The 19,784-nt window shown below is 42.1% G+C and overlaps 2 protein-coding genes and 1 pseudogene across 2 annotated transcripts; all 3 read right to left on the reverse strand.

Moving 5' to 3' along the window:
* Positions 1-5,961: 5,961 nt before the first annotated feature.
* LOC149443611 (olfactory receptor 5AS1-like) lies at positions 5,962-6,915 on the reverse strand. The gene has a single exon (XM_089655476.1). The coding sequence runs from the start codon at positions 6,880-6,882 to the stop codon at positions 5,962-5,964; it is 921 nt and encodes a 306-aa protein (XP_089511602.1). The 5' UTR covers positions 6,883-6,915.
* An 8,939-nt stretch (positions 6,916-15,854) lies between these two features.
* LOC149443612 (olfactory receptor 5V1-like) lies at positions 15,855-17,718 on the reverse strand (annotated as a pseudogene).
* A 663-nt stretch (positions 17,719-18,381) lies between these two features.
* LOC149443613 (olfactory receptor 5V1-like) lies at positions 18,382-19,296 on the reverse strand. The gene has a single exon (XM_089655470.1). It carries the CDS (start codon positions 19,294-19,296, stop codon positions 18,382-18,384), a length of 915 nt encoding a protein of 304 aa, XP_089511596.1.
* Between the last annotated feature and the right edge of the window lie 488 nt (positions 19,297-19,784).

Consider the following 19,784-nt stretch of genomic DNA (forward strand, 5'->3'; position numbering starts at 1 on the left):
CAGCCTTTCCTCTGCAACCATGCTCTAGTGGACTTGGAGGTATGCTTGGGATCATTGTCCTGTTGAAAGGTCCAACGTCTCCCAAGCCTCAGGTGTGTGACGGACTGCATCACGTTTCCATCCAATATCTCCTGGTACTGAAGAGAATTCATGGTACCTTGCACACGCTGAAGCTTCCCTGTACCTGCAGAAGCAAAACAGCCCCAAAGCATGATTGACCCTCCACCATGCTTCACAGTAGGCAAGGTGTTCTTTTCATCATAGGCCTTGTTCTTCCTCCTCCAAACATAGCGTTGATCCATGGGCCCAAACAGTTCTAATTTTGTTTCATCAGTCCACAGAACACTATCCCACAACTTTTGTGGTTTGTCCACATGGCTTTTGGCATACTGCAGTCGACTCTTCTTATTCTTTGGAGACAGCAAGGGGGTACGCCTGGGAGTTCTGGCACGGAGGCCTTCATTACGCAGTGTGCGTCTTATTGTCTGGGCTGAAACTTCTGTACCCACATCTGACAAATCTTTTCTCAGTTCCTCAGCAGTCACACGGGGACTTCTCTCCACTCTACGCTTCAGGTAGCGCACAGCAGTCGAAGTCAGCATCTTCTTTCTGCCACGACCAGGTAGCGTTTCAACAGTGCCCTTTGCCTTGAATTTGCGAATGATGCTTCCTAAGGTGTCTCTTGGTATGTTTAACATCTTTGCAATCTTCTTATAGCCATTGCCCTTCCTGTGAAGAGAAATCACCTCTTCTCTTGTCTTCCTGGACCATTCTCTTGCCTTCACCATGTTTGTAACCACACCAGTAAATGTCTAGAAGGAGCTGAGTATCACAGTCATTTTAAAGCTGCCTAATTGGTGCTTATTATGCTTGATTGCTGCTCGGTGACATCCACAGGTGTTTTCAATACCTGATGGAAAGCACCTGTATGAACCTCTGTTCTTCAGAGTGGTAGTCTTTAAGGGGTTGAATAATTGTGGCAATGAAGAAACCACATAAGAACCATTTACTACTGTATTACATAAACAATTGATGTCATTTTAGTTGCATTTGGGTAGTTACAACGTCCTTGTAGGATTTGATTCTGAATACAATTCCAAATGTACACTATAGTCCCTAAACCCCTTTACAGCATTGGGGGTTGAATAATTTTGGCCACAACTGTATGTGTTTCTTATTGCTTTCATTTTTCTTTCTTTCATTTTTCAAGTATTTTAAATACTTGATTATGTGTAATTCCAAGTAATAATTCTTGGGTTACTTTCCATTCCAGCACCATGCAAACAAGGCCTTTTTTTTTTTTTTAAAGCTCTGGATCAATGCTTTTTTTTTTTTTTTTGCTCCAATGCTTTACATTGTAGAGGAGGGAGAGATGTGGGGTCTTGTTGACCTCACATCTCTCCATAAAGAGGACCTGTCACTGCTTATTTCTATCGCAAGGGATGTTTGCATTCCTTCTGATAGGAATAAAAGTGATAAAAAATTTTTTTTTTAAATGAGTGGGTTTGGAAAAACTTCCTCACTAGTATGAACTTTGCCTTCTGGTTCCCAAGATTTTTCTTCTGGACCATAATCCTTCCACATAATTAGATACCAAATGAAGCCACTCCTCTTTCTGCAGTCCACAGTGGCCTCAATTTCATATTCCTCCTCATCATCGATAGTTGGTGCTGGAGGATCTGGGTTATGGCCAGGAAATGGATCTGTACCAGCAGGTTTTTATAGAGACACATGGAAAACAAGATGGATTTTATACATTTTCGGTAGCAAAAGTTCATAAACTGTCGGATTCTTTTTTTTTTTTAACAGGAAATGGGCCAATGTACATGGGACCCAATTTCTTGGAAGGACAAGGCCATTTCAAATTGGCAGTGGATAGCCAAACTTTTTCCCCTGGTTTGAGATCCAGGTCACCCCTTCTTTTCTCATCGAAGAATCTCTTATTGTCCTGTTGGGCCTTAGCGATAGCTTCCTGTAGAACGTGGTTGTTGGCTTGCAGAAATTCCAGTCTCTCCTTAACTGCTGGTACAGGTGCATCAGAGATTATATCAGGTAAGAAAGATTGACTAGACACCAAATTTCCAAAAAATGGGGTTTGACCTGTAGTTTGACCCTAGCAAACTCCGCTAGGGGAAGGAGTGAAGCCCGGGTGTCAGGGCTCCGGGTATAACCAGAGGTGTGTGGACTGACACAGGGAAACGCAGGCTTCAGGTATAGTGTAAATAAGACAATTTATTAAGACTAAACAACACAAACGCAGTGCAAGGTAAACATAACACAGTGCAAACAACCCAACCTCCAACAGATAACCATATATACAAATCGAACGTAGTCGGGCAGGCCGGGTCGGTAGCAAACGGGCAAACAGGGTACCAGGAGCGAGCGGAAGAGTGGTCAGGAATAGCCGAGGTCAGGACAGGTGGAGTTTGTTCAGAGTCAGGATCAAAGCAGAGTCAGGATCAGGCAGGAAGCAGACAGGATGCAGGTACATGGGCTCATGGGAAACATACACCAAGGCACTGACTGCAGGTCTGGCCATTCCTTAAATACACCTCCTGCAATCAGCCTCAGGTGATGGCTGATTGCAAGAGTGAGCTTCTGGTTGCTGAGAGCACCCGCTGGCCAGCCCTGGTACTGCAGCCCACACGGCAGATGAGTCCCACCACTAATGGTGAGTCCATTCCTGACACCGGGTATCTTGCATAAAAGAAGAGACACATTGAAGGTATTGTTCTAGGGTCTGGTTTGTGTGCTCCGTCTGGCCATTTGTATGAAGATGGTATGCCAATGACAACCAAGTTTCACATTTAGGTGTCTTGCAAAGTTCTTTCCAGAATGTGGATGTAAACTGAACCCCTCGATCAGAAGTTATACTTTGAGGAACCGCAAGTAGTCTTACTACCCTTATGGTAGAAAAATATATTTGAAATATATTTTAAAAATACTCCCCCACGGGTCCTGGACCTGTCAGCCTCTTCACATCAGGCTCACCCCTGGCACATACCCTCAGTGGGACCCCTCTACCACAGTTGGGTGCACTCGGGGACCGCGACCTGGTTTCAGTCTTGCACCAAGTCCATCCCCACCATCAGGGGCTCTGGTGAAAAGGCAGACTGGGACTTAGACTCCGCGTCCTGGGGAATCTCGTTCTGTGGGTCACTAGAGATCCTGCTAGGCGGTGCATGACAGTATGCCTAGGCATAATGAGCATTTAACACTTGCAGTATGGGAAAAGGGGGGGGGGGGGGATTTAATGTAAGGATAGATTTTTTTTTCTAATTCCTGAAGTTGGGCTTTAAAACATCAAAATAACTAATTTTTCTGGTTTATGCATTTTCAGATTACAGTTTTGCTTCCAGTGTGAGTTTTGTGTTGAAAGAAGGGTAAAACTTAGGGAAAGAAGGGTAAATGTTTATGCAGAAAATATGGTGGTGGATATAGCGCCGTATGTTAACCACAGTGCGGGATTGGCCTTTTGAATGGTCAGCAGTCAGGTGAATGGTCAGCAGAACTGCATAAAGCAAAAATAATATATCACCAACATTTTGTGACCATGGGTCTTCACCTTTATACAGCGTATCATATTCAAGGCTTTACAAGTACTTCTGGATTTTGTGGATGTGACTTTAGGAAGACCCTCCTGGTACAAGTATGCAGGCCTGGGTTCTGACGTCACTCGTTGCATACTAGTTCTTTGTCAATAACCCAGAATGTATGGAAATAATTAAAAAAACGCATGACAGTCAACCAAGCAACTAGAATTTTTTAGAAGGTGGCCCTGATGGCAACCTGTGTACTTATCACATATTAGTTTTTGTTTTTTAATATACACATACTGTATATTGCATGTATTTATCTATATAGATATTCTACATCACAGGTGTCAAACACAAGGACCGTGGGCCAAATCCGGCCCTCCAGGCCATTTCATGTGGCCCTTGCACCTTTCCTGCAGGTACCCCCTTGTTTCCACACCCACCTTGACTCAGCAGTCGGCAGCAGAGAGGAGAATAGAACTCCTCTGCCAAATCCTGCACCTCTCAGTGCCTCCCCTGGTCTTAGCATTCACCAGACTCTGGTAACCAGGGGCGAACTGACAACTCATGGGGCCCCCGGCAATAGGGGATTATGGGGCCCCTGTGTCCTTGCCCAAACTCAAAAAAGCCTATGAAAAAGGTACCAGGAGCATCCCATGGGGCCCCCTACTCACCCCGGGCCCTCGGGCAGGAGTTTCCAAATGGTCAGTCCACTCCTGCTGGTAACTGACTCCACTCCTCCTCTGGTCCTTCTCCATACCCTGCACTTTCTGCTTTCCAACTCTGGGGTGCATGGTGATGTTAGGGAGGGTGTGGGATACTTGACCTCTGATGTAATAGGGGGGGGGGGTGCTCTGGACATCTAGTCTTACAGATACAACTGGCCATTTGAGGGCAACCATAATGTTGATATGGCCCACGATGAAATTAAGTTTGACACCCCTGTTCTACATATATATATGTTTTTTTTTCTCATAGAATAGGTGCAGGTACTCCCCCATTCGAGTCATCCCTTGGTTCCACCCCTACCCACCTCCCAGTACCTTTCCTTTTAGAGAATACAAAACCAAGTATCATTTTGTGGTGCTAAGTAATATGTATAGAATTTGTTAATGATAACAAGAAAATCAGTAAAAAAGATCCCCTTCAGCCAGCAACAATAGATCTTTCCAGCAACAGTAGATCCCCCAATAGCAATAAATCCTCCCCATCAACAATAGACTCCTACCAGTAACAACAGATCTCTCAGCAGCCAGCACCACTAGACCCTCCAGCAGCCAGCAACAGTAGACCCCCCTCCCTCAACATTAGATCCCTCCCAGCTACATAAGATTCCACAGCAAAAATAGATCCCCATCTATTATTTCTCAGAGAATAGGTGCAGATTCTCCCCCTTTTGACTCACCCCTTGTCTCCATTCCCTACCAACCTCTGAGCACCGTCCCTTTGTTCCACTCCTACCCACCTCCCATTACCTCCCATTACCTCTCCTTTTAGAGAATACAAAGCCAAGTATAATTTTGTAGTGCTAAGTAATTTGGATGGAATTTGTTAATGATAACAAGAAAATCAGTAAAATAGATCCCCTGCAGCCAGCAACAATAGATCTTCCCAGCAACCGTAGATTCCCCCAATAGACCCACCCCAAAAGAATAGACCCTAACCAGCAACAACAATAGAACTTCCCAGCGACAGTAGATCCCCCAATAGCAATAACTCCTCCCCAACAACAATAGACTCCTACCAGTAACAACAGATCTCTCAGCAGCCAGCACCAATAGACCCTCCAGCAGCCAGAAACAGTAACCCCCTGCCTCAACAGTAGATCCCTCCCAGCCACATAAGACCCCCAGAAACAATAGATCTCCCACCGGTAACAATAAACCTCCCCAGCAACACTACACCCCCATAACAACATATCCTCCCCAAGGACAATAGATCCCCCAACAACCAGCAACAATAGACCCTTAGGCACACCCCACCTCCTCTTGCCATTAAATATATCCTCCAGAGCTGGAGGTGCCAGAACTGTGTTCCCCACGTTCCCACTGAAAAAAAGCCCTATATATGTGTATTTATGTAGCCCCTAAAGCAGTGGTTCTCAACCTTCCTAATGCCGTGACCCTTTAATACAGTTCCTCATGTTCTGGTGACCCCCAACCATAAAATTATTTACCCAGTAATTATAATTCATGAGTGTCGTTTTACCTCCAATACTGCTGCTTTCAACACAGTAGCTGCTTTTAACAGAGTAGCTGCTTTCAACACAGCAGCTGCTTTCTACACAGTAGCTGCTCTTTACACATCAAAAATATGTGTTTTCTGATGGTCTTAGGGGAACCCTGTGAAAGGGTCGTTGGACCCCCAAAGGGGTCGCGACCCACAGGTTGAGAACCACTGCCCTAAAGAAAAGTTTGCCATTTGTTTACACTCTGTTTTTTTTTTTTCTTTTAATGGTGTTTTTGACTTTCTCATTCCTAATGCTATAGATGATGGGGTTCAACATTGGTGTCACAGTTGTATAGATAATAGACACAGTTTTGTCTGTTTCAGGAGAGTAAGTAGAGAGGGGTCGCAGATACACAAACATGATGGTACTGTAGTAGAGAACCACCACAATCAGGTGGGAAACACATGTTGAGAAGGCTTTTTGTCTTCCATGTGAGGAACGGATGTTCAAGATGGTGTAGATGATGTGGACATACGAGGTTAGAGTCAAAATAAAAGAGCACATAACAATGACACTTGCCCCAATATACATGGCTATCTCGTTTAGCCAAGTGTCTTGACATGACATTCGAAGGAAAAGAGGTATCTCACAGAAGAAGTGGTGGATGTAAGGACTCTTGCAGTAGGCGAGATGGAATGTGAAGGTGACATGGATGGCAGAGTTCATGAAGGACATACTCCATGACCCTACAGCTAAACTGGCACAGATCTTCTTGTTCATGATAGTGTTGTAGTGTAATGGTCTACAGATGGCAGCAAACCTGTCATATGCCATGACAGCTAGAATAATACACTCCGTTGATCCTAAAGCCAAATGGAAATACATCTGGACTGCACATTCCAACATGGAGATACTTCTATCCATAAGCAAGGTGTTCATGAGAATTTTTGGAACTATGTTGGAGGAGAAGCCGATATCAATAATGGAGAGGTTAGTCAAGAAAAAGTACATGGGGGTTTGTAGTTTTGGGTTGATCCTCACCACAATGATCAACAGAAGATTCCCTGACAATGTCAGTATGTACATCATTAGGAACAGGAGGAAGAAGATGGCTTGGAGATATGGGACATTAGATAGGCCAAGGAGGATAAACCTTCCTGGAGATGTTTGGTTCATTACTTTCACATTCAGTTCACCTCTGATTGTAGGGGATACACAAAAAAAAACACATTTTTAGTGATATGAGGAAGTGTTAGAACTTCTGACAGCCTTTTTATTGCAGTACATGCCCTCCTGTCCCTGTGAAATCCACAACCCCTATTTTGTGTACAGTCGTGACAGGGACAGGAAGTTAGGGAAAATCTCTCTAGTGAGGTCACAAACTTTATTTTAATCCAAAGAGAAATTTTAACTCTTCTCCACTGTATCCAAAACTAAAGAAAAAAAAAAAAATCTAACCGGCTCAGGGAGCATAGGATGTCTGCTAAGTGACTGTGATTTCTATTCGGCATTAATTTTGTCACCTGATTCAGCCAAAATTTTTTTAAACAGTAAAACAGTAAAACTTCCAAGGGGAGGCATTGAGTGAGGATATCAGAGCTATTATCCCTAAGAGGAGATATCAGTGTTGTTATCCTTAAGAGCTTTCTAAACAAAGGGCCAATTTACTGTCCTTCAGACTATAGGAAGGCCCAGACTGTGGCAAGTGGGAGTAGAAAATGTCTCAGGTTTGGTGGTCAGTGGGATTATAAAAAGTTATATAGTGCCCGTGGTCAGCAAGAGGAGGGATAGTGCCCCATCATTGGTATTAGTGGAAGGAAAATGCCCCATTGGTGGTATCAGTGGTAAGAATAGTGCCCCATTGGTGGCAGCAGTGGGAGGAATAGTGCCCCATCGGTGGTAGCAGTGGGAGGAATAGTGCCCCATCGGTGGTATCAGTGGAAGAAATAGTGCCCCATCATTTGTATTAGTAAGAGGAATAGTGCCCCATCATTGGTATTAGTGGGAGAAATAGTGCCCCATCGTTGCTGTCAGTGGGAGGAATAGTGTCCCATCATTGGTATTAGTGGGAGAAATAGTGCCCCATCGTTGCTGTCAGTGGGAGGAATAGTGCCCCATCATTGATGTCAGTGGGAGGAATAGTGCACCATCATTGGTATCAGTGGGAGGAATAGTGCCCCATCATTGGTATCAGTGGGACGAATAGTGCCCCATCATTGATATCAGTGGGACAAATAGTGCCCCATCATTGGTATTAGTGGAAGGAAAATGCCCCAATGGTGGTATCAGTGGTAGGAATAGTGCCCCATTGGTGGCAGCAGTGGAAGGAATAGTGCCCCATCATTGGTATCAGTGGGGGGAATAGTGCCCCATCGGTGGTAGCAGTGGCAGGAATAGTGCCCCATCGGTGGTATCAGTGGGAGAAAAAGTGCCCTATCCTTGGTGTTAGTGAGAGGAATAGTGCCCCATCATTGGTGTCAGTGGGAGAAATAGTGCTTCATCATTGCTGTCAGTTGTGGGAATAGTGCCCCATCATTGGTATCAGTGGGAGGAATAGTGCCCCATCATTGGTATCAGTGTGTAGAATAATGTCCCATCTTTGGTATCAGTGGGAGGAATACTGTCCCATAGTTGGTGTCAGTGGGAGGAATAGTGTCCCATCATTGGTGTCAGTGGGAGGAATAATGCCCCATCATGGGTGTCAGTGGGAGGAATAGTGACCCATCATTGGTGTAAGTGGGAGGAATAATGCCTTGTATCAGTTGGAGGAATAGTGCCTCATACCAGTGGGCCAAACATTGCCCCAAGAGCCAGATAAGAGCAAGCTCGTGGGCCACAGTTTACACTATACAGCTGAAATTTGGTTGACATATTACCATTACACCTACAGTATATGAGCATGTTGGACCTTGTATTCCAAAACTGTGAGCACTGATATGCAGATGTGAGGCTGCTTTCACATCTTCTTGATTTAGTGATTAAAGCTACAGTCCAACTCTCAAAAAAATAATGGGCTCTGCATTGATTTTGATGATGTATGGGGCACCCAACTGCCAAAAGGGAGAGGTGGCTGCAGAGGTTGATCTTGCAGCCCAAAAGAACCTGCAGGAAAGGAAGATCAGGTAAGAAAAACTACTTTCCTAGTCTCTTACATGTAAACAAGCTTTCAATTTTTGTGGAATGAGAACAGCCCCAGTGCAAGGGAGGATTTATACTTTCCGTAGCGTTCAGCTTTAAAAAGAAAATCACTTGGTTCAGTTTTCATCAAAACACACCTTCCATGGAATAGTTACAAACACAAGTAATTATGTATCCTGCACAGAACCATGACCTCAACCCTACAGGAGGCCTTTGGGATCAATTGGAATGCCAATTGCCAGCCAGGCCTTCCTAACCATTGGCATGCCAATTTCCAACCAGGCCTTCCTAACCATTGGCATACCAATTTCCAACCAGGCCTTCCTAGCCATTGGCATGCCAATTTCCAACCAGGCCTTCCTAACCATTGGCATACCAATTTCCAACCAGGCCTTCCTAACCATTGGAATGCCAATTGCAAGTCAGGCCTTCCAAACCATGGGAACGCCAATTGCCAGCAAGGTCTTCCTAACCAAAATCAGTACCTGACCTCACAAATGATCTTTTGACTGAATGGGCACATATTCCTACAGACACACTCCAGTCTTGAGGAAACCCTTCCCAGAAAAATGAAGTCTGGTATGGCTGTAAGGGGTGTCTGCATTTTCATATAAATCTATGAAGCTGGGACATGAAAAACAATAAAATTCCATGGTTCTAATCCTTACCTTCCCTTCCCAAAAAAATGTTTATAGATACAATTTAATTTTAATAAGACAATTCTTCTATTGCAGAAGGGGAGTCCAGATGCTTGGCAAAGGTACCTGATTTGCCCACTGCATGGGATAGTCCATAATGTGATGGTGAATGCATGACTGAAATTAACTTTTGAATGGTTTGTTAAATGACAATAAAGCACATGTTTATTTTTACTATATAATGCATATATTTACCATATATAGGGGGTTATTTTCCAAAACTGCAAAATCTAGTGCAACTCTGCATAGAAACCAATCAGCTTCCAGGTTTTATAGCCAAAGCTTAATTGACCAAGCTGAAGTTAGAAGCTGATGGACTACCATGCAAAGCTGCATCAGATTCTGAATGAACCACCTTTAGTAACCTCCCCATAGTTTTGTGCCTTACCTTGCTAGGTAGTAGCGATCATATAGACCAGTGGTTCTCAACCTTCCTAATGCCGCGACCCTTTAATACAGTTCCTCATGTTGTGGTGACCCCCAACCATAAAATTATTTACCCAGCAATTATAATTCATGAAGTGTCGTTTTACCTCCAATACTGCTGCTTCCAACACAGTAGCTGCTTTCAACACAGTAGCTGCTTTCAACACAGTAGCTGCTTCCAACACAGTAGCTGCTTTCAACACAGTAGCTGCTTTCAACACAGTAGCTGCTTTCAACACAGTAGCTGCTTTCTACACAGCAGCTGCTCTTTACACATCAGAATTATGTGTTTTCCGATGGTCTTAGGGGACCCCTGTGAAAGGGTCGTTCGACCCCCAAAGGGGTCATGACCCACAGGTTGAGAACCACTGATATAGACCAAAAGAAAAGACAATAACATCATTTTTATGCAATTAATAAAAATCTAAGTGATGTTTGAGTATTTTGCTTCTTTTTCAAATTTCTTTTCTTGACTTACAAAACATCCTTGAAATTGTTATGCTCAGCGTGGATGGATGGGTGATGACTGGGAAAAATTCTTAACTGCAGAGAAATCAGGTGTATTGAAGATGACTTTTTGAATATGATGTAAGAAGCACATTTAATCTCTCGGTTTTATTTAGTTTTAATAATTCCCGGTAGGAAGACCTTGGGTCTTTTGTGAATATTGCTTTCATTTAATTTCTTAAAGAGTCACGTATAAAGTTACCTTTAAGCTCTGTATGTCCTTTTTTGATTTAACTTTTATTACAGTATAGTTGTTATCATATTAATATCAAATTAATATCATTATTATTTTTTACCTTTTTTTTTTTTTAAATTTTTTTTAAAGCTTTCCCTACTTCAATTGTAGAATCCTTGTATAATCTACTTTAAAATTTGTACCAAAATCAAATCCATTCAAGTTTTATCCAATGACACTGGTTCTTGTAAAATGTAGTTGCTGGTAAATGTAACATGAGATACCTGTTACTTATCTGGAACACGAAGGCAATATTGGGCACATCCAGTTGCCTGCACAGAACTTCAACTCACTTCTATATATATATATTTTTTTTTTAATTTAAATATTTATTTATTTTCCATATAAAATACATATTTCATCATTATTCTCATACAAAAAAAAGCCATTTCCAAATCATTAATTACATTTCTTACTATCTTTATTCCCATTACCTCCCCACCCCCTATCTAATTTCCCCTCCTCCCCAAATAAAACCTCCCTCCCCCCATATAAACCCCCCCACTCTGCATTGTTCTATTACCTCTTTTCCCAACTAGAATATATATAGAATATAGGATATATAAATATTTCCATCTTTCTCACATTGCTACTTCATATATTTCACCATAAATTCCTCCCATTTTCTCCACTTCTTAGAGAATAACCTCATCTTGTCTTCTTGCATATAATACAATTTCTCCATCCTACATATCTGATTCGTTCTCTCCACCCAATCCTCTATCTTCGGCACCTCTGGTCTATGCCAGAACTTAGATACCAGACCCTTCGCCGCATTCAGATAGCACCATATGCCCGTGTCTTTGTATTTATTTACTGATAACTCTGTACTGTGTAGTAGACACACTTCTGGGTCCAGTCCTATCTTTATCCCAGAGATATTCTCAATTAGTTGGACGATTATCTCCCAGAAACCTTGGATCTTCGGGCACTCCCACCATATATGATATAATGTGCCTATTTTTCCACATCCCCTCCAGCACTCTAGTGTATTTTCCTCACATATCTTATACTCAACCTTCGGTGAAATGTGCCATCTCGTTAAACACTTATAATTTACCTCCACCTTTCTCATACTTATATTCTCACTTCAACTCACTACAACTCACCTCTATACAGAACCCCATATGCACCAAATCATGGGATCCCTCAAATAAGGCATGTTCAGCTATGCAAATATCAACTTCATCTTGCAAGTTAACACGTGGCCCCAACCCCTTTTTCCTCTTCTTTGTTTGACCCAACAGGCAGCCTTAGTGATCTGTTTGCAAAATCCTTCCCAATAGTGGAGTAGAGGACTAAGTCAAGCACCAGCTTCTCATATGACCTACAAATTGTGGGGTTGGTTTACCAATGGCAAACAGACTGTTCACTTTACAAAGGAAATTTCTCCAGAGCCTAGTGGAGGAGGTGAAGCTTTGTCAACTTCCATCATCCAATCATAAATACTGTTTTTTTTATTATCCCTACCAGGGGCGGACTGACTATTTGGAAACTTGGGCACTGCCCGAGGGCCCGGGGTCAGTAGGGGGCCCCATGAGATGCCCCTGGTAATTTTTTCATATTTTTTTTTGAGTTTGGGCAAGGACACAGGGGCCCCATGATCCCCTATTGCCCGGGGGCTCCATGTGTTGTCAGTCCGCCCTGATCCCTACACATGATTGGGTATTCTTTAAATAAAAGTAAATTCCTGCACTCAGCCAACACAAACACTAAATAAGGGACTAAAATGGTAAGCCCAACTCAGCCCACCCAACAAAAAATTAAAATGAACAATACGGAACTGCTGCAACCAAAAAATCCTGAATACTGAATTCACTTACTAAATAATCAAAAATCAAATTTAAAAAATCTCCAAACACGGAAATGTTTCTTCACAGTGAGAGCTGTGAAAATGTGGAATAGACTCCTTCAAGAGTTGGTTCTGGCCAGCTCAGTGGATTGCTGTAGGAAAGTCCTGGATTCTTTCTTGGATACACAGAATATAACTGGATACTAACATTTATAGGTAAAGTTGATCCAGGGAATATCCGATTGCCTCTCGGGGGATCAGGAAGGAATTATTTTCCCAGCAGGAGCAAATTGGATCATGCTTTGCTGGGGTTTTTTTTGCCTTCCTCTGTTGGCATAGAATTATAACTTTTTTTTTTCTATGGTGGATCTGGATGGACTTTTGTCTTTTTTCAGCCAGACTAACTATGTAAAAAGGTGTGCTGTCCCTTTAAGGTTATGTAAAACATGCAAATCACCACACACAACTAAAGAAGTGATAATATGAATTAACAGAAAATATGAATTTATAGACACAACATATATAAATGATGACATTTGCAGCCTTTATATTCAGCTCAGAAAGTTCATGTGAACCATATGAAACCCACGTGGAAAAAAAGTGCTAAGTGCTAATAAACTTCAACTACAAAAAAAAGTACTCCAAAAGTGCTGCTCAGAGGAAAAAAAAAATTGGCCTCTTACCGGATGAATATGATCTCAAATGATAGAGATCAAGGGAAGGCACTCTTGCTAGCATCCTCTTCAAAAGGGCGATCTCATCAGTCGAGTATCTGAATATCACTCATTAAGCAGGCATATGTAAAGTGCAGATAGGGAGAAGCTTCACAGTGCAGTAAGTATTAAAATCTTTTTTATTTAAATTTAAAAGTATTGCACTTACAAACAAGCAGGAACAAACAGCTTCATATACAAAAAACAAAGCTGCTGCGGCATCATTCGTCACACCGGTACGCAATGACGTCACAACAGTACGCAATGATATCACAACAGTACGCAATGACGTCACACCAAGACTCTGCCCAATGCGTTTCCCCAAAATTGGTGCCATCTGAGATCGGAGGGTGGGATTCTTTGCAGAGTAAAATGTCACCACATTCTCTTAGCTCTGGGGAAAATTTCCTTGCAAAGTGCATCTTCCCTTCCAAAGTAAACGTCCCATTTGATTTTTGTAAATCAACCCCCTATGTTTCATGACACTTGATATTTCCATGCAAAATGCTCAATAGGCATGATGTTGAGGTTTACTATGCCGTCAGCCTCTGTGGGTGGATGGAAAGAAAGAAAGAAAGGCGCTGATAGAAATGGAGGTTCTATCTCCATAGTATTTGGTGGTCAGGTGACCCTACAGGCCAAAGGACCTGATACTCAGATTGGGACCACAATTTATTGCCTAAATAAATCAAGAATGAGCAGAGCAATAGTGTGAAAGGTAAACACATTGATAAAGGGAAAGGATTGCTGTCGATGGATAAAAATTGCCCCTACTTTCCTAAATAGAACCTAAAGGTGGTGGCATGCTGGCCCAAGAGTGTTGTTGAATAGCAAGGGACTGCTAAAAGCTGGTGGCAGTTAGCCCATCTGACGGTTATCCCGTTTTTTTGTTTTTTTTTTATTAAAAATATAGCCATAGGTAGTTGGTCACATTCAGCTGGACCAGTTTTATATTTTCGAGATGTTTTGCTACTCATCCAAATAGCTCTCTCCGTTCTGATGAGTGTCAATAACCCCAGCCTTTAGAGTCGTCTAATAACCTATCCACATAATATAATCATCATGAAATATCGAAAAGCAGATGCTGATTTTCCAAAAACAAGATTGAAGGTGATCGAGTTTGTCAAATCATCCTCCCCTTATCACATAATCTGGGAAAAGTGGAAATTATTTGAGTTATGTGGCTAAAGGTTTGGATTGTTGTAAAATTTCCATGGTAGAGACATCAAAGTGACATTATACACTCACTGGCCACTTTATTAGGTACACCTTGCCAAGAAAATATCCCCCACACCCAGGGGCGGACTGACCATTTGGAAACTCGGGCACTGCCCGAGGGCCCAGGGTCAGTAGGGGGCCCTATGCGATGCCCCTGGTACCTTTTTTATAGGCTTTTTTGAGTTTGGGCAAGGACACAGGGGCCTCATGATCCCCTATTGCCTGGGGGCCCCATGAGTTGTCAGTCCGCCCCTGCTTGTGAGCCAGTTGTCTTCTCTTTCCAAATGTTACACCTCACAGTCCTTAAAGAGTGTCCCTAACTACTATTAGGTATACCATGACCTGGATAACCTTTAAGCCACCATAGATGGTTTCTAATCTCGGCCAGTTCAACAAAGACCAGCTGAGATTGGAACCTTACATGGGCAGGTTAATTGTACCAAAGTTCAATTTTTGAACATGCCATTATTTCCAATGGCTATAGCTGCTAGCAATAATCACTAGGAATAAACAATAAATATGCCACCTAAATAAATAACGCCCCACAGAGTAAAATTAAAAAAATAAAAAAATAAAAATAATAATCAAACTTTGATTATTATTTTTATTTTTATTATTATTTTTATTTTTTAATTTTTTGAATTTTACTCTCTGGGGCGTTATTTATTTAGGTGGCATATTTATTGTTTATTATTAGTTACATCTTCAGGGGTGAAGGTGAAGTATATGCTATAAGGGGTACTTCATATTATTAGATTTATTTTGGAGTGGCATTGCAATTAATAATCACTGGGACAGGGGCGGGCTGACAACTTATGGGGCCCCCGGGCAATAGGGGATCATGGGGCCCCTGTGTCCTTGCCCAAACTCAAAAAAGCCTATGAAAAAGGTATCAGGGGCATCTCATGGGGCCCCCTACTGACCCCGGGCCCTCGGGTAGTGCCAGGGTTTCCAAATGGTCAGTCCGCCCCTGCACTGGGAGCCATCCCTGCCAGCAGAACACAATAGCTCTGTGGGAAGGATTTCACTATTAACAATGATTGTGTTGATGGAGGAACCAAGTGATTTGTGGTCCTGCAACCCGTGGTTGCAGGAAAGAAAATCGGATCATTTATGGCCTGCCTTACAGACACTTAAATATTTATATTCCTCTTGAAGTCACTTGTGCTTTCAGAAAAGGCATCTAAAAACTTGAGTGGTGGCATTAAGGTAAGCATTTCCAGAATGTTATACTGCACAGGTAGACAGGTTTTCTGTTGGGTTTGTAGTACAACCACTCATGATCCAAAAGATGTAAAATGGGTCTTCCAAATGGATACCATTTTTACATGGTAGTCTCTAGGTTAAACACAAAGAAAGATATAACATTCATTTTCCTACATTGGCATTTTCCAGTAGTAATTTTGAATTTGCGTTTTGTTTTATGAGAACATTTTTTTTAATTCCTTGTTCCTCTTACTGTAGATGATGGGGTTCACCATTGGTGTTACAGTTGTATAGAGAATAGACACAACTTTGTCTATCTCTGCAGCGTAAGTAGAGCGGGGTCTCAGATACAAAATCATGATGGTACCATACTAGAGAGCCACAACAGAAGCACACGTGGAGAAGGCTTTATATCGTCCCTTGGAGGAACGGATCTTCAAGATGGTGGAGATGATGTGAACATATGAAATTAGCGTCAACAAGTAAGAACACAGAGCGATAATAATATGTGACTATCTCTGCAGCGTAAGTAGAGCAGGGTCTCAGATACAAAATCATGATGGTACCATGGTAGAGAGCCACAACAGTCAGGTAAGAAGCACACATGGAGAAGGCTTTATATCGTCCCTTGGAGGAACGGATCTTCAAGATGGTGGAGATGATGTGAACATATGAAATTAGCGTCAACAAGTAAGAACACATAGCGATAATAATATGTGACTATTTCATTTAGCTGCATGTCTCGACAGGAAAGGTGAAAGAAAGGTGGCATTTCACAAAAAAAGTGATTGAGACTTGCAGAAAGGGAGCTGAAAAGTGAGGACAACATGGACGGTAGAGTTCATGAATCCCATACTCCATGACACTGTAGATAAACTGGCACACAATGTTTTGTTCATGATTGTTTTGTAGTGCAATAGTCTACAGATGGCAGCAAACCTGTCATAGGCCATAAAGACTAGTATGAGACACTGTGTTGATCCTAGAGCCAAATGGAGGTAGATCTGTAATGCACATCCCATCAAGGAGATACTTGGATCCATAGCCAGAGTGTTTATAAGAATTTTTGGGAATGATGGCAGATGAGACACATATATCAATAATGGAGAGGTTACATGGGGGTCTGTAGGGTTTATTCCCACCACAATGATTAGTAGAAGGTTTCCTGACAACGTCATTCTGTACATCACAAGGAACACAAGAAAACAGATAGTGGCACCAGCATGTCTCCCCCATGGTGGCTTCCTGGGGTGGGCACGAAATGATGGGCACAGAAGCAGATATACCACCCATATGAGTTAAAAGCAAGGTAACAATATTTTAGCTAGGGTGGAATGAAAAATATCCAAATGGTTAGTATCGGGTCATAACCTGAAATGTAAGGAGACCACAAACTAGTAGATGTGTATGGATTATTTTTAGAGAATAAGGATATATTTTAGTATCATCATTAGGCTGCCTTTTTCAACCAGGGTTCCTTGGAATCCTAGGGTTCTTCTAAAAATTGTTGAGGGGTCCTTAAAGAAGTGGTTTGCGTTATGGCGCTGCATTGCTTTAACTGACAATTGCGCGGTCATGCAACACTGCGCCCAAATTAAATTTACGTCCTTTTTTTTACCACAAATTGAGTTTTCTTTCGGTGGTATTTGATTTTAAAACAAGCCTCCCCTCTGATGATGTGCCTGTAGCACGAAAGGCCTAAGGAGGAGCTGTGCAGAGCGTGACGTCATTTCACCGCCGGAGCCACGAGGAGGCCCGGCGGCCACCTTTATTGGGGTCAGTACTGCTGTTTTTCACTCTCAATCAATTTTGTGATATGCATACTGCCCTGTTCTGTTATTGACCAATAAAATGTATTCAAGAACATACTACACTATCTCTGGCACCTGTTTTCTGGGGCTCCTATGTGGAGCTATTACCCCCACAGAAAAGGTGCCTATACCATCCAGAGGAGGGATTACTACCATCAGTGTGGATTACCTGGCTGACCTTAAGGGGGACCTCTGGACCTGATTTGGAGTCCTTGATGACCCACCGTGAGAGGGATGCCCACCACCTGGTCTTCGATGGATCTGACATCTGGAATGATTATGCCTACATGCGCATAATCCATGCGTTTCTGGTGAGTGCGCATTGCTATTATTTGAAGCAGTAAAAGTCTGGAAGTTTTCATCAAATCCAGACAGCACTGCGGATATCGCATTGATATTATATTACCTTTAAATTCATTTTGAGCGCTGCACTGTTATTATTTACATTCATATATACGTACATATTTTAAAGGTATGGTGGTATTTGATTGCCTGTGCAGTTTTTATTTTTTGCTCTATAAAAAATTAAACATGTACAGTAAAAAAATTTTAAAAATCAAATTTTGTCATAAATTTACGCCAAAATGTGTTCTGCGACATGTGTTTGCTAAAAAAAAATAGCGTTTATAAATGGCAGTATAGATACTGTTGGTAAACAATGCAGCCCTCCTCCCTGTCAGTGTTTGCCTGCGGACAAAGAAATGGGGGGCTAAACTTTCACTTGGATCGCCTAGGTGACCTGAGCATAAGTGAGAGCGGGTACCTATCAAAGCCATGTATCTCACTCCCCCCCAAAAAATTTAATGTGCCAAATGTGGAAGAGGATGGGGACAAGGACATAAACAGGAACTTCGCCTGTAGGGTGAATTTCCGCTTTAATGAAGAAAAATGAAACAAAGGCTTGTTAGCTTCCTAAATGTTTATCTTTTGTCTATTTTGCTTTAATGGTGTTTTTGACATCCTTATTCCTCATACTATATATGATAGGGTTCAACATCGGTGTCACAGCCGTATAAATAATGGACAAATTTTTGTCTGTTTCTGCAAAGTAAGTAGAGCGGGGCCTCAGATACACAAACATGATGGTCCCATAGTAGAGAACCACCACAGTCAGGTGAGAAGCACATGTAGAGAAAGCTTTAAGTCTTCCCTTTGAAGAACTTATTTTCAAGATGGTGGTGATGATCTGGATGTATGAAATAAATGTCAAGAAAAAAGAACACATAGCGACGATACCCGTAGCAACATAAGTAGCTATTTCATTAAGTCGCGTTTCTCTGCAGGACAGTCGAAAAAAAGGCGGCATCTCACAGAAGAAGTGGTTGACATGGTGAGACTTGCAGTAAGGGAGTTGAAAGGTGAGGACAACGTGGATGGCGGAGTTCATGAATCCCATACTCCATGAACATGCAGCTAAACTGCCACACAACGTCTTGTTCATGATGGGGTTGTAATGCAATGGTCTACAGATGGCAGCAAACCTGTCATACGCCATGACAGCTAGAATTATACATTCTGTTGATCCCAATGCCAAATGGAAGTACATCTGTACTGCACATCCCAACATGGAGATACTTCTGTCCATGACCACGGTATTCACGAGGAGTTTGGGAACAATGGTGGATGAGAAACAGATGTCAATAACAGAGAGGTTACTCAGGAAAAAGTACATGGGGGTCTGTAATTTTGGGTTGATCCTCACCACAATGATCAGCAGAAGGTTTCCTGACAACGTCATTATGTACATCATAAAGAACAAAAGGAAGAAGATGGCCTGGAGATATGGAACGTTGGATAGACCAAGGAGGATGAATCTTTCTGGAGATGTTTGATTGATGTCTTCCATAACATTCAGTTACGGTCTAAAATGAAACAATTTAAAATTTTAGATCACATATTTGTAGGTTACTTTTGTGACAGGAAATCTCTCCAGTGGGGACACAGACAAACAGCAAAACCATATATTTATCAACATTTGGAAGAGCTGACAATGACAATGAGTTGACACCTGACAATGTTTTAATTGCTGTCCATGCCTTTCTGTCCTGGAGACAACTGTTCTGTCACTTTTTATTAAAAATTCCCCAATGCAGTTACAAACAGAAATACAAATCTAACAGAAATGTTACTATACTATCAAAAAACTTAAATCAAAAATAAAACATCTGGCTGGAGAAAGCCTTTAGGTTGACTGGAGTTCTATTTTATACATGTCTCCTCCTGGTTAGTGTCAGGGCAGGAGCTGAGGAACGGACAGGCAGGCCTAAACAATGTAACGCACTGGCTGACGACAACCACCACCCACAGACCGAAGTCCCTCATGGCGCGGAGTCT

The sequence above is a fragment of the Staurois parvus genome, unplaced genomic scaffold (assembly GCF_062004578.1).
Source record: "Staurois parvus isolate SC_StPar_1 unplaced genomic scaffold, SC_StPar_1.0 ptg000842l, whole genome shotgun sequence".
Lineage (NCBI taxonomy): Eukaryota > Metazoa > Chordata > Amphibia > Anura > Ranidae > Staurois > Staurois parvus.